This window comes from Schistocerca piceifrons, chromosome 5 (genome assembly GCF_021461385.2).
Source record: "Schistocerca piceifrons isolate TAMUIC-IGC-003096 chromosome 5, iqSchPice1.1, whole genome shotgun sequence".
In the NCBI taxonomy this organism is placed as follows: domain Eukaryota; kingdom Metazoa; phylum Arthropoda; class Insecta; order Orthoptera; family Acrididae; genus Schistocerca; species Schistocerca piceifrons.
The window spans coordinates 372,285,828-372,301,495 of record NC_060142.1 but is presented as its reverse complement, the minus strand read 5'-3'; the positions used below and the strand labels follow the sequence as shown (position 1 = coordinate 372,301,495).

The 15,668-nt window shown below is 41.7% G+C and overlaps 1 protein-coding gene across 1 annotated transcript in view; it reads right to left on the bottom strand.

The window, feature by feature from the left end:
- Positions 1-2,118: 2,118 nt before the first annotated feature.
- LOC124798999 (zinc finger protein 628-like) overlaps positions 2,119-15,668 on the bottom strand; it is a 38,702-nt gene continuing 25,152 nt past the window's right edge. Inside the window, exons 5-6 of the mRNA XM_047262535.1 lie at positions 10,388-10,774; positions 2,119-4,125 (exon numbers count right to left, since the gene is read on the bottom strand). Coding sequence (XP_047118491.1) covers positions 3,715-4,125; positions 10,388-10,774 — 798 coding nt within the window. The 3' untranslated portion in view covers positions 2,119-3,714. The remainder of the gene's footprint in view (positions 4,126-10,387; positions 10,775-15,668) is intronic.

Here is a 15,668-nt window from a genome sequence, read left to right as displayed (position 1 = left end):
ACAAACAGCTGGAGAGCGGTGTGCTGACCATATGCCCAGCCATATCCGCATCTAGCGACGCCTACATGATGAGGACGACACCGCGGTCGGTGAGTACCATCAGGGTCTTCCGAGATCTGTTAGGATGGAGTTTTACCCATTCGAAGGAATATGGTTTTATACATGAATGTTATTGATCGGCTGTGAGTAACCGAAGGGGAGAGAACTGCAGAAGTTGCTTCCAAGGAGGCAACCTTAGTGTTGTAAATTGCATAGTGTTGAGCTAATAAGTTCGTAGACCTTCTTTTGCGATTTTCCGGAATGCTCAATTTTTATCATTCATTTACACTTTTCTCCTAAATGACTGAAGTTAAATTCTCCAAAATTGCCACTTATAATTACAATCATATTCTCTGCCGCTCTTGCCTGCTATTTTCGGAGAATTTTAAAATATAATCACTATATCTGTAGTGTTTCATCTAAATTTTTAAATGTATTTCTTATAGCACGAACTGTATGACTTTATTGCCAATGTAAATGTATGGTATATTCGGAGACATTTGGAGTTAATATTATTTGCTTTTATTCGATTTTCACGAAATACTCGTAATGTGTGCGCGACAGATGGCCTGAACGTCAATAAAAAGTAAGTAATACAGTATATTAAGCGCCTCAAGAATGATGTAGTTTAATGCAAGAGATAGATGTAGGCAGCTGTAGTATGATAGTTCCCAGCAGCTTAGTTAACAAAGTTTTCATAACAATGTCTCTCGGCTGATACTGAGTACGTCGTCAGGCTCCCGGGATTTCCGACAGTCTCCCTCGGATTGCCAGCGACTGCAGAGTTGCACTAGAGGAATCTTATGACGTTGCTTCCAAAGATGAAAATGGAGCTGCAAGAGCGGTAAGTAATATTAAGAAAGTGACTTTGATGGGGGGGGGGGGGGAGGGCGGGGTGGCAATAAATTTTAAGGAGAAGCCCATTTCCTGTGCTATTGTAGCATGATTTTTGTGCTTATATCGTAGAAATGAAAACACGGCACTTTGTAGGAGTATATTAATGTTCTTTACTTATGTGATTAGCAAACATTCACTTTGCGTAGGTTTTAACCATACGCTTTACGTCAACTTATGTACATCACTTCATAAGTGTTTGTAGTATCGGATTCATCTTATAAATATGTGGCCACACGACATTATCCATAAATACTTGTGGTCAGAATCCACATGACAATGGTACACCATCTCATGTCATATAATAATAACTGCAACAACGAGTACTGCAGCCTGAGAACTCAAATGGTGTCACGCACGTGCCTGAAAATGGCGCAACGTCAGAAGTAGCTAATCGCACAAATTAAATAGAGAACATTAATGTACAGCCTACAAGGGGCTATGTTTTCGTTAGTAAAATATTTAGAGGCTGTGGACCTCCACAGAAACGAAATGTATGTTGTAGAGTTTGTGGGTTCCTTGGAATACTCTTTTGGTCTCAATACCTTCTACACCAACTTGCAAAAGGCTGCTATTAACTATAGTCTTGTTGATGCAAAGACTCAAGGTACCCTCCTGCTAGATTCTCTCGTTAGAAAGGTCCCACAGATTCCAGAACAAGAAAGTATGTATGAGTATATAGTGAGTGTTGCAGTGCCAGCATCAGTTTTTAAGATGACATTCCCTGCGGAAACCAGTTCCCGTAAGAACTTGTGTGTCTGCGTGGGAGTGGAGGAGGATTGCTGATCTCGAGATACAGTATGTGTGATGCGCCTTTTGATCTAGATTAAAATATCAAACACTTTTTGTCACAAATACTTTTAAACACGGACTCTTCCTTATTTAAATCCTTTCTCTGTGTTTATTTACATAACAATTTAACAAACTACTACCTACCTGTATTGAACTTCAGAACCTTAGGAAGAAAAGTTTCCGAGTTTTCTTTTACCCCGCTGTTACGCAAGAATATAAATAAAACTTGTAGCAACATGTAAGGACAAAGGCGAGGTGTTGCAGCAAATACCACTGAAGTCTTTGCTTATGTCATTGTTAAATTAAGTGTTAGAAGCTGTTGTTATTTATCTCGTCTTATTCACCAGATAACACTTTTTAAAAGCAGATGAACTGAAAAACGTAAAGGTAGGAAACTCAATACAATTTTATTTGATTTTTTCTTTGAAGGCTACGTACAACGACCATATGGGTCATAATATATCGTTTTCTATTCTAATAGTGACACAACAATAAGTTCAGTTTTTCGTTGCAGGTACATTGCACGATCCGTATTTCGCGAATTGTATAAAAATAACTTATTTTAATTTTTTCTTATATGATGTGGAGTTTATTGTTCCCTTCTCAGTCTTCATGTAATCAGAGTTGTTGTTTATAACGTAATATAACAATCATCAGAAGAACTTCGCAGAAGTTGATATGTTTTAAGCTCTTTATGTGAAGACGATTTTCCTATTAAATGAGACTTTCAGCATATACACTCGTCCCAAAACATTATGAATAATTTAAGTAGTTCATGTGATACCAAGTGAAACTTATACACGACAGTATCCTCAAATTCGAGTATCAAGAACGTGTGACACAGCAATGAGACAAATAATTCTGCTTGATAACCGTACACTTTCAAATAAGCAAGGAACTGTTACTGTGGCTATAACACCAACAAAGAATGGTACGATTTCCACTGTGGCCAACTTTATAGATATTGTTTCACAGACCCAGATGAAGATACTGGGAATTGCGAAAAGTTTACGCTGTTTCATTGACATTACAAATATCGATGAAAAAGAAAATACGCGAATACAGGAATATGAAACATACGATAATATAGCAATGTCTTATATATAAAGAAGAATATTACGTAGTGATGAAGTGAGGAATATGTCCTGAACTGTTCGGTTACTATACTTGCTGCTGAATCCAGTGCGTTCTTTAGTCGGTGTGTGCTGATTGGTGTCCATACATCATGTGTTGATAATTCCTTTTGCTTTTCTTCCCCCTCTTTCCAGTTATTTTATGAGTTTCACTCCTCTGAGGGTTTGTGAATTCATATCTGATTTTCGCCGTCGTTATCGTTTCGTTAAATGACACATAAGTTTTACCTCTTAACCAGTGGATATACTGCTCGCATTTCAGTACTAGGCGGTAATTGGTCACGTACTGCGACAAGGGGCAGTTGATCGGAGCTCTTAATTGGCTTTCATTTTTTTCTAACGTCATAGGACGGTGTTGGTTGTCTTAGACGTTAAAGCTATTTATTGAGGTATGCGAAGAAGAGTCTATGTTATTCCTTTAGAGTTCAACACCTTGCTACCTAATATTTCCATATGTACCTGTAAATCTCCAAATCACTCCGCACTAACACAGTTTACAGTCATTCACAATATACTTTTGCTGTTGTTCTCATGAGAAGAAGATGGCAATGGTGAACTTTCTTTTCTAGCAAATTACTATGACACCAGTTGTTGGCTCAGTACGCTCCTGAGTACACTAATATTTTTGATTTTATATCTTAATGCTCAACATTTTTTTTGGTCTTTAAATCGGTTTTGTCGATTTTCGCTACCAGCGTAGTCGTAGCATTGCGAGGTGAACGATTGATCCAGCGCCGTATTACGCATTAGTGAATGTGTGCCTGAGAGGACAGTGAACAGAGTTCTCGACGAAATTTCTCTCGAGGCATAGGTGACATCCGCCGTCACATACAGATGTACGGTCGCTCGGGCACGATTATGTGACGGCGAACTGTGATGCGCCGATGTTTTGTGGTGGTAGCGAGATCGACAGAGGCGGTGGTGGCGCCAGTGGCGGCGGCGGTGGTGGCGGCTGCAGGGGTGGTGGTGGGAGTGGCGGTAGGGAGGTGACGGTGGTGGCAGGGACGACGGATGGCGCCGTGCTGATGATAACGCTGGTGATGCGCGGCGGGCCGACGGCTCCGGGTGGCGGCGACGACTCGTCGGACAGTGCGAGCTGGCCTTCGTCGGCGGCGACGGCGCCCACGTGGCAGGCGACGTGCGCGCGCAGGTGGTCCTTCTTGGAGAAACTGCAGCCGCAGTGCGCGCAGAGGTACGGCCGCAGGCCCGAGTGCGACCTCGCGTGCAGCGCCATGTTGCTGCGGTCCGAGAACCGCTTGCCGCACACCTGCGAAACACACAGCATTCAAGGACAGGGCGCGTAGCGCGTGTACCGCGTCACGGCATGTCCGACACCGGACCAAACGGCACTGCTATCCCCTCCCCGCCCATACGTTCCGTGCAGGGGCCTTGTCTTCCAGAACCTCCCGTGACCGAGGCCTGCTGAAAGCATAGTGCTTCTCACTTTTTTCTGTAACGTATACCAATAAGGGGGACATACCTACAACCAGCCACACTTTTGTTGAATTATCATAACCAGCTTTTGGCCTAAGCCTTAAGACTGCAGCACACGTTTCTATTTCCAATAAGTGCTTCCGACGAAATACAAGCTTAAAAGCAAGCGAATCCTAACGAGTCAGCGACGTTGTTCAACTTTCGCAGTTTTGCAGAACATATTGAGATGTAGTGAAAGCTGTTGTAATACGATGCACCTGTGAAATGGTTTCAAGAAATGGTGGTTCTATCTCATGAGACCGTTAACGCAGTGGGCTACGGCGACAGTCTGGAAATTGATAAGCACTTCGTTAGAGTCACATGATCGGATCTTTTTTTCTCTATCTAATCTTCTGTCAAGCACTAGTATAGATACAACGATTCATGTTTCTTGGGAAATGAATAATAATATATTAATGGTGAGGAACAATGGAGGCATGGAAAGGAATTGTGATGAAATGACCACTTCAGTTACTACTGATTTCTCTGTCTTAAGGCTCTTCAATTTTCTGCAATCTACGCAGCTTTCTTCCGATATCTTCAAAAGTCTATTTTCGATGTACGTTTTTGTCTCGATATCTTGGACTAACAAAATGACCTTTTTCCAAAACGTCACCATTTTCTTGGAGCTTAATGTTTTTTAGTTATCCTATGTACGCTGATAGAAAATACGTTAAAATTACTTGTACTAAATTCTTTTGTCAAGTGTGTATTAGGGGAACTTCATGAATCTCCGTAGATCACCAGTGTTCCGGCTACTAGGGATCCATACACGTAGTGCAGTGGTTGCAGGGAGCGTCCGACGAGAACGAAAAAGTGGTGTAAACAATAAAAGTATATCAGATAAAACTGTATAATCAGGTTTAACACTACTTTCTACTTTACTAGAAAAAAATGAAGAAAATAATCTTTGAAAGAGGACTACCCCCTTAAACTTAATGCACTTTAAGGGTGTTTTCACCAGACTTTAATTAGAGTAATCCTAAGACCTAAAAACTCCATTGTCTGTCGTTATGGCCTATTTACTGTTGTTGAGTCGGCCATAGTGCCGCTTGTCCATCAGACTTACAATAGGGACAGTACGAAAATGGATACAGTTGTCCGTAACTAGCCACAATCAAGAATTAAAAAAGAAGATACTAATGCAATTTATGACGAGATACAACCATTTTATAACTCAAATAATTCTCGATCGTTGTCCGTGGGTGCAGATTAGCGACATGTTGATTTATAACATGTGTACACAAAAATCCTGCTTCAAGATCGCACATTTTCGTTACTGATTGTCAGTTTCTGCTTTAAAGACCTGTCTTGAAGTCTAATGTTTTAGTTCTAACATTATAACATATTTGTGATTAGTGATTAACGTTATTTTATATAACCAACTACGATTTTTACTTTAGGTATGGTACTTCATATTACTCACCATATATGTGTATTTTTGCATTTTATTGTGTCACGTTTAATATTTTGTAGGTAAAACCCGGATCTGTGGTTATAACAATATGTAACTTTCAACCAGTCACTGCTTTTGTATGAGGCATAAGTTCTAGAAGTAACTAACAGAGCATCGAATTTTAGAAACACCTAGACCATAAGCTACATTTGTGTTATATATGTATTTTATGAATTTTAGATTTTTGTTTCCGAATGTGGTCAACCTCACCAAAATTTTACACAATAAACTGGAATACTACGCGACAGTCATTGGCTTATCGTCTTTTGACATATATTGTACATGTCAGAAATTCATATTGTGTAACAAATAGCTAAGCATAAGATCACATTGATAAAATTCTTGTCTTTCGAGATTATATTCTCTCTTCTGTAACACTTAATAGTTCCGTTCTACTATTATTGGTTAGCCACATATATACTAGTTGGCTGTCATAGCCATTGATCGAGCTTGTTGCATTTATCACCTACACCTCGGGTTACGATATTATTTCGTCGTAATATTCAATATAAAGTATTTATGTATCCTGGTTAGTAATATTGTTTATTTTCTTGTATTTAAAAAAACTTTCTGTCTCCAGTAGTAATTTCCTCGCGTTCAGTACTTCTTATTTTTTATTAATTAAAGCTCAGATAACAGTGTTTATTCACTATAAATGTACTGATATGAATATAATTTATCATATTTGTATGACATAAATTTATAAAGAAACTTAAATTGTATTTATATTCTTTATCTTATTAGAGCCACGGCTGTATTAAATTAATGGATAGTAGCGCTGTCTATCCGGCAAAGTTATCTTGTAGCCATGAGGCCACCACACCTCAGCCAGCTGGCTGACGGCTGTCTCACAGACACTCCACTGTTTCTGGAATGAGTGTTAGAAATGATATCTTGTTTTCATCCACACTTGGGCGATGCATCTCTCATTGCTGTCGATCGTTTGTATACATGAGTGGCAAAATGGGCCCTATAACATCATTTGATTAGTGATTAACGTTATTTTATACAACCAAATAAGATTTTTACTTTAGGTATGGTACTTCATATTACTCACCATATATTTTTGCATTTTTATTGTGTCACGTTTTAATATTTTCCAGTTATGCCTACAAGATTTTAATTTTACCTTGGCGACATAGCTCTAACAAATACAAAGATGCGAAATGAATGTCACAAACTGAACAACATTTTAGATTGTTATGTACTGCATAATGGGAATTCAACTATTGGATCTATTTTTATTATTCACTTTCTACATCCAATATTCTGAATTTTTAGATCTGAAAAATGGCTCGGTAATGAGCCGAAACCGGTAATGAGTAAAGAAAACTTCCGTTCTTGACCTAGGAGTTTTCTCGAATCACTTTTAAAATTCTCGATCATTTGAGTGTGGCCCAATCAGCTTTGATATAAATTTTTATTCTTTGCCCCTATAGCTGTTATTTATTCAGATTTCACTGTGTCTGCTATCATTTATCGTTATGTGATAAGCTGTTGGTTCATGTTGGGTCATTGGTACATAGTGATAGTTTTGCTGTTCTGTTCCTGTTTCCTATTACACTTATGCCAATGTTTCCTTTTAACTTTATACATGACGCTTGTGTTTTGGACACCATTGGCCTTCCCCTCTTGCCTGTATAGACTACAATTTGGTAGTCGCCTATCGTTATTTGTGGGAATGATTGTGCGAACAGATCTCAAAAGATTTATCACAGATGCAACTTTGCAGGAATCCTTTGGTTAACAGCACGTCATTATGCCACTCTGCTCCCATAGGCGTCTAGAAGAACATGAAACATTGTAGGGAGAACCTAAAGTTTTCTGGTGCGTGTAAATGTTGCTGGTGCGATACGTTACAGAAGGCGCAGTAGACGTTTATAGGAACTGCTACTTCTTATTCACTACCTCATTGGCCTTGTTACTGATAGATTGTATGGTACTGGATCCAGCTTAAAACGGGTTAGGGCTATGGAGTCGCCGACGAGATTGTCGTTGTGTGTCTTATGAGGGTTATATGTACCATAGTGCGATCTGCTGTGATACAGGATATCCAACAGGGAGCGACACTGGCGGGGAGAATATTTCCCCTTCGGTGCGTGGCCTTTGTTTGCGTAGAAATATTGTGCAAATCCTTGTAACGCGACGCAATTCAGTGTGTTTGAAGTGAAATGGCGAGATACAATTATTCTAAAACTATACTGATTTTCTGATGTTCAAGTTAGTAAACAGAGTACAATTCATTGTTCGATAGATAAATTTCGAAACGAGAAGTGTTCTTGGAAGGACACTCTGGATAGGGTCGAGCATACATACTCTGGGGAGGTCTCCTAGAAAATCAGTCCGACGACTTTCGCAGCAAATAGGAATTTTCTACAGGTTTGTTCAAACGACTAGAATGTTACTGAAATAAAAAAAAATAAAAAAAACTGCACTGTAGAATTGGGTGCGTTAAGGAGAGATTGACCCTCATCTAAATTTCTTTTCGGACGAATCATGGTTCCACCTAAGTGGAGACGTTTATTAAGAAAATAACCTTCATTGCTGGTCTGAAAATCTTTACATAATACACGACGCACCTCAGTATGGACAAAAAAGTAGGTGTATGATGAGCTATTAGTTGTGAGAGCTCCATATTTTACCCGGGGACACTTGACAGTGAGCGATTTGTGTAAAGTATTTGGCGACCTCTTCTTTTTCATCAACATTCTTTTTTTTACGAGTTACATGAGACAGAATGTGCCTTCGCGACTAGGAATCTGCGAGAGCACAAACAGCTAACATCTCATTACAGGAAATTCATGGTGTGTTCCAAGATAGAATTACTACTAACAAGATACGGCTTCCTCATTACCCCGATTTAATTTCCTGCAATTTTTATCCCTTGGTGGGGGGAGGGGGGGAGACTCAGAATAAACATTCATCTAGAAATTGCTGCCATTCCACAGAGACAACTGTGGCGGGTAATGAGCAATTTCCTAAATTCGTGCCAGACACACTTGAACAACGAAGGGAGACAGTTTTAGCAGCTCCTTGCTTAATATAGATAATTTATTTTTACTTTTTAAGTGTCAGAAATATGCGACAAACCGTAATATATTTACTGCCGACTTCCTGTCACCCGCAGCGCGGGCACAGTAGCCGGCCTCGCCAGCCGGCCGCGCTAAGCCAAAGCGGTTGCGTTAACGATTCATCACTCTGCGTAAGCAGCGATCAAAAGACTCCGCTCCAAGACTGCTCAGTCCAGAATCGGTAAGCCAATCAGACAAAATAGCCGTGAGCAAGCATTACAACGAAAGACCACCTTAAAGACATCCGTTTGCTAAAATACCGCATCCTGGTGCGTGAAGAATCAACAACAATGTGGTGCACATCCTCGCCCGACAGGAATCTTCGACACTTCAAGACTTTTTTTTAAGGGTACGAAGGCGTGATAATCGCCTGGGGAGAGATCATGACTATAGGGCGGAGGATCGAGTGTTCTCACATGAGTTACCGTAACTTCTGCATTCCGACATTTGCGATATGATGACGTGCACTGTTAATAAAAAACATGGCCCGTCATTACCGTCTCTGGTGGTTTGCGACAGAAGTGCTGCCCAATACACATTCCCGTCGGCAACCATGGAAACAATGACCGAACGATGGTCGTGTTTGTACGCGTTTGGTAATAACGTCGTTGTAGTTCACGTTTGCATTTACCACACGCAAGTCGGAAAGGCGCGAATACAACACTAATCACATGCCTTCGTGTCGGTGCTTATAAACCCGCATCGGAGTCGCACTATGTTCCGTATAAGCTGCAGCAACGTCTTGATCTGGAAACTTTTCGATCGTCCGTTATATTTCTGAGTGAAAACCGGGACACAGTCTTGGACTTTACTGTTTCGAGCTCAGACCCGTCCGCCTTTCGTGCAGTGACAGTACTGCCAGCATAGTCTCTCGCTGATTCTTGCCGTGTTTCTGTGTGAATGTGTCAGGTGATATGCTGGTAAGGACATATAAAGCTGAGGTTCACCTGTAGTATTTTGTCAGTATTACTCCTTTGCGTCATGGTACCGTTGACTTGTATTAACTCACGTAGTTAGTAGGCCAATTCTATTTTCCCAATCACTAGCATTGCTTCGTGCCTTATCCTAATGTTTTAGTCTATTTCTATTTCTGTCTACTGAACGCACTCTTAGTCAGTTTGCACAGAGCGTCTCTCATAGAACTATTTTGTACACAGGACGGTAGATTTCATATCACTCATGGATGGAATGACGTTAACTTGGTTTTCTTTTTCTATGCAGTCTCTTGTCTTCTGGTTTACATAGTTTACGTTTTATGCACCTTAGAAACGTGACAATATGCAATGTTTTGTATGTCTATACCTATGTGTGTGTGTATGTGTGTGTGTGTGTGTGTGTGTGTGTGTGTGTGTGTGTGAATGAGAGAGAGAGAGAGAGAGAGAGACAGACGCACAGAAAGAAACAGATAGATAGATAGATAGAGAGAGCGAAAGAGAGATAGAAAGAGAGAGAGAGATAGATAGAGAGAGAGTGAGAGAGAGAGAGGAAGTCTACCTTACTGAATTAAAGGAAGGTAGCAGAGCATGTACCTGACAGACGAAGGGCTTCTCTCCCGTGTGGGTGCGCATGTGCTGGCTGAGCAGCACCTTGCGGGAGAAGGCCTTATCGCAGACGTTGCAGCGGTGCGGCCGCTCGCCAGAGTGTGTGCGCATGTGCATATTGTAGGCGACGCGCTGGTTGAATCGTCTTCCGCACTCGGTGCAGGCGTACTCGCGCTGGTCGCGGTGGATCTTCATGTGCGAGCTCAGGTAGCCCCGGTCGCTGAAAACCTTGCCGCACTCCGGACACGATGCCTCGAATTCTCTCGAGCCAGAGTGTAGCGACAGGTGGTAGCGGTAATTTCGACGCTGGCTGAAACGCTTCCCGCACTGGGTACACAAATGCGGCTTTTCTCCCGTATGCGTACGTTCGTGTACCTGTTGGCAGACAAGAGTTCCAGATCAGGGTACTAAAAAGTCACGCAGCAACAAGTAAAGCAATTATATACTTCATTTGAAGAAAGTGGTATTTTAAAATCGCCGAGAACTGCTGATGAAATTAGTCCTTATTCATTATCATCTTTAGGACGCACAGATCATCACCAGCCTGTATGGCATCGTTCGTACTGTGGAGTCAAATATGAAATTCTGCATATTCACGCTCCATCTTCCTGTCTGGGTTGCACTTTGCGTAATAACAATTAATTTCAAAGCAGGTTCTTAAATTACTTTCTTCACATACTTAAGGGCTGTAGGGCAGCACTGGCACAACACATATTCATATTGTTATAAATCTGCGTATCTCACGACATGATACTGCACCTCAGAACGTGAAGGTTGATTGGATATCAACCTTGAAAATGAGACTACTGATATCAAAAAATGTTATTCATTGATGAAGTGTGATGTTTACCTGAAGGAATCTTCGTCGGATGAATTTTGGAAATTGAAGGACTTCTCTAGTATTTTTATTCGCTATGCTGAATGACAGGTCTCTTTAAATACGTAAATGGAATTTAAATCCATGACAAAGAAAATGAATCCCTCAGAATACGATAGCAAACCTAAGGGTAAACATCTTCAGTCTCTCATACCGTTTAAATACTTAGGGGTAAAAGGACGGAAAATTGTAAAAGTGGGTTAACATCGAAAATCAGTAATGTGGACGCTGAATAGGAGGCAAGTATGGAAAAATCTATGAAAATGTGTTATATCTGTAAAGGAGACAGCACAAAAAACGCTACAGTAACAAGTACCGTACCTAATTTGCCATAAAGTGTTTGCAGCCATCATCAGGCAGATGTTAGAGTAGACATCCAGTGCAATGGAAACAGGTCAGTCAGTACATATCACACGAAAGTGTAACGGAAGCGTTCGGCTAAACCCAAATCATCGAAAGAACGCAATGCTCCCGTTTATTAAACTCAGAGAACCGATGCTGTAGCAAGGCTGTCCAGGAATTCTGCTGCCTCCATCATATATCCAGCACACAAGTTAAACAGGGTAATATACGATACAAGGGATGAATAGTTATTAATTTCCTCTCTTCACAGGAAAAGAAAATATCACAGTTACTCTTTGCCACGCGTAGTTTGAATGAAGATGTAGATTTTGAGTTCACCTTCAACACGACATTAATCGTAAGAATATGCTCTTATTACTGTTATCCCAACTACAAAGGAAAACACTGCAAATAATTTCATCCTGATTCCACTCAGATTCAATCAAGTGTGAGGAACTTAAATTCTTTGACAAAGATATGCGTTTAATGGTGTGCGTCTCATTTTTATCAGAAACAGTACAAAAGAAAATTTCGTTACATATACAGACATTTTACTTTCTTTCTCGGTCAAAAATTTCTTCATTAGTTCGCAGATCATGTCCGTTCATTAGATATGTGCTATTCGGGGTGTATCATAATTAATACTGAAAACTGAAAAGCGTCAAACTATAAGATAATGCTGAGAAACTGTTCTTGCTAGCATGAGTTTCCAAACGATCAGTTTACGAGATAACTGAAAATGTGTGATCAGGACGAAATAATGTCAGAGTTAGTACAAATGTACTCCAACAGTGAACTTTTACAGTAAGTCTCTGTTTGATTGGGTTCGAATCTGACGTAAACTTACAAGCTGCTCATGGGACTACATCAGCAACGTTTCTCTTTTAATGTGAGCTTAGTACTCTTAGCTCATCGTCTCATTCGGTCACATACTGCTCCAATGAAACTTCATTGTCGAATGTACGCTCAATTCTTGCGGTGGGATCTTCAACGATTATTTAAGGTTGTTCCACTAGTAAGATGGCATACGTGGTGCCATTACAGAGCAGAAGTATACGTCGAACATGGCACGTACATTGATCCCCAACATCACTTGACCCCAATCCTCCAGAATTTTTTGTCTGGCGTCATCTGATCCTGAAGCGTACAGCACTCACGTTGATAGGATTAACAAACTGGAGCAGCGAACTGTATGGCTCGGTCAAGCTTTATAATATGATCTGGGGGTATTTGTAATAATTGTGCCTTCACACCTCAGACGACTGCAGCAAAGCAACCCAATGGTAAGGCCACACGTAGAATGCTCCAGTTGACAGATATGATAATAGAGTACATCTCAAAAGATAAAGCGCTAGAGTACCAACGTATTTCTTATAAAGGTAAGCATGCGTGAAGTTTGAGGCAAATGAGATGGACACTACATGGAAAAGCTAATATTTGAAATATATGTGAGATAAATGGGACAATATTTGATGCTGAAGTCAGTGACGTCTCTTATCGAAGGAATCAGAAATATCTCGCAAAGAACTGGACTGAGGACCCACGCTTATTGGAATGTTTTTCCTCCTCTTATCTTGTACTTTTACCAAGGTCTGTTTCCACTGTTAATTGAGATACATTTTGTATAACTGTGTAATATGATATAGATGAACATACCGGGTGTTTCTAATTAATGTGCTCCTACTCACGGAGGACCATAGCGGACTGTAACTGGAGCATCACAGCGAAACTTCGTGAATATGCTAAAGCGTCAATGCGGAACAGATTTAAACTTAAAATTCTTCAAATTGTGGCCACCAGTTGCAAATCCGGTGCTGTAACGAGTGAACAGCATGGCTACTTACAAAAGGGACCATGCCTGTTAATGAAACTCTTTTTACGTGAAAGGTAGAAATTACAGTACCGCAGAGAGAGATTATCGCCGACTGGAAGGTCTGTGTAGAGGCCCAACGTCATTAAATGGTTTAAAAAGATGATAAATTCTAAAACACACGTGAGATTGGTGTGGTATCTGGAAGAGAAAAGCGTTCTGTCCCATTGGACGACACTCACGAGGTTCCTGTGAGTGCTCTGGGTTGTGCTAGTGCTCGTGCAGTGTCACGATATTTGTTTATCACATGGTGAACAGTACCGAAGGTTTTGCGGTTTATTTTACACTGGTACCATAGCAGACGGTGCAGCAACTGAGACCTCATTGTCTGCAGAAAACTTCTGAAGTTGGTCTTCTGTTTCTGGCATGGATTAAAGTTGATGAGATTTGGCCGAGCAATGTTTTATGAAGTGACAAGGCACACTGTGCACTATAGAGTGCACTGAACACACGAAACTGCCGAAATTCGGGTACTGTTAAACCTCGTGTTGTGCACTAAGAGGAAATGCAGTTGCCCTGTGTGGCTGTTCGGCGTGGATGCACAACCACTTTTATATTCTCGATCCTTTCGTCTTTGAAGAGAATACTCCCAGAGGACGTGTCCCGTGTACCATCACGTGTACACGTTATAGAGACCTCCATGTACAGCATGTACAGCATATAAATCCTGCTTTGGGAGAGCGCAGCTGTGTGGAAACCACTGTTTTCGTGCAAGATGTGGCAACACCTTATGTCACTCGCTCAGTGGAATATCTGCTTAATGCGACCTTACATGAACCTGTTATTCAAGAGGTTTTTCAGATACATGGCTGCAAGGTCAGCTGATCTGAATCCATGCGACTTTTGGGCCGGTGGGTATCTAAAAGAACGTTCGGAGTCTACCTGATCTGGTGACCAGTATACAGGAGTAAGTTGCTAACAGGAACTGCTGCGAGCAGCTATTGACCAGATCGTTTAACGGATGTAGCATCTCGTCCACGTCTCTAGTGCTCATACTGAACAATTTGTGCGAACTAAGCCATTATCACTTTTTTTACATTTTCTGCGCAAATCCCGTTGCTAATCCATTACACGTGGAAACATTTCTCTACCCTTCGTTGCATTCATAGCGCCAGATTTGCACCTCGTGGCCAAAATTGGAACTAATTACTTTTCACCTCAAATCGATTCCGCATCAAAACGTTACATCTACCAGATTTTGCTTCAATACTACGATGATACAGCACACTCTGGACCTCTGTAAGTATCTGCGCTTTAATTTTAACCACCCAGTATTAGATCCGTATTTTCCCTCGTCCTATACTGACTGCAAGAGATTGAAAATGGTTTTGTAATTGTAAGATAGAATTTGCGACCTACCTTGAGCGAATAACGTGTCGCGAACTTCTTGCAGCATGTCTCGCAAATATTTTCCTTTCCGTCCTTTGATTTCGATTTTGAGGGATCATCTGGAGCGTTTTCCTCAAAGAATTGTCGCTGCTGATCTTGGGGCAGCAGCGGCGACTGCGTCTGAAGTGGTGGTTCGTCGCTTGCCCCGTAGGCAGGCTTCGTGCTGCGCTCGTGTTTGAGTTGGGGACGCTGGCTGTCCTGCCGCTCGTCTGTGGAGGACACGGCGAACGACGCGCCGTCGCTGGGCTGGGAGCCTGTCTCCGGCGGCAGCAGCTCGGTGAAAACGCGCGGCGGGCTGCTGGCCTGGACGGCCGGTCGCTGCGTCAGGGAGACCTCCTCCAGCTGCTTCACCAGCGCTGCCGACGTGGGGCTCCAGGGCGGCTGCGCCCTGCCAGCGGCGAGGGCGGGCCCAGGGGAGGGGGCGGGGGGTGGTGCATGCGCTGCGTAGCGGGGGCGGCCGTCCGGGGGGCTGAAGCGGGCGAGCTGCTGCTGCTCGTGGTCGGGGGCATCCGACGATGGGAATCCCCCACTGGAGGGTTCTTTGAGTGGTGTGCCCCCATCTTTGGGATTAACCTGCACAACGAAACGTTTTCAGTTTACACCACTATGTACTGAGAAACCATTTACTAAACATTGTATTCAGTCTCTACATTCAGAAGTGACTCAGTTGGTCTCTGATAATAATTGTCATAGCTCAGTCGTAGTTAAGGCAGACAGCAGATTTCCTTTAATCGGTAGCATACTGGGACAATGCAGTGGGTCTACAAACGATATTGCTTGTAAAACACTTT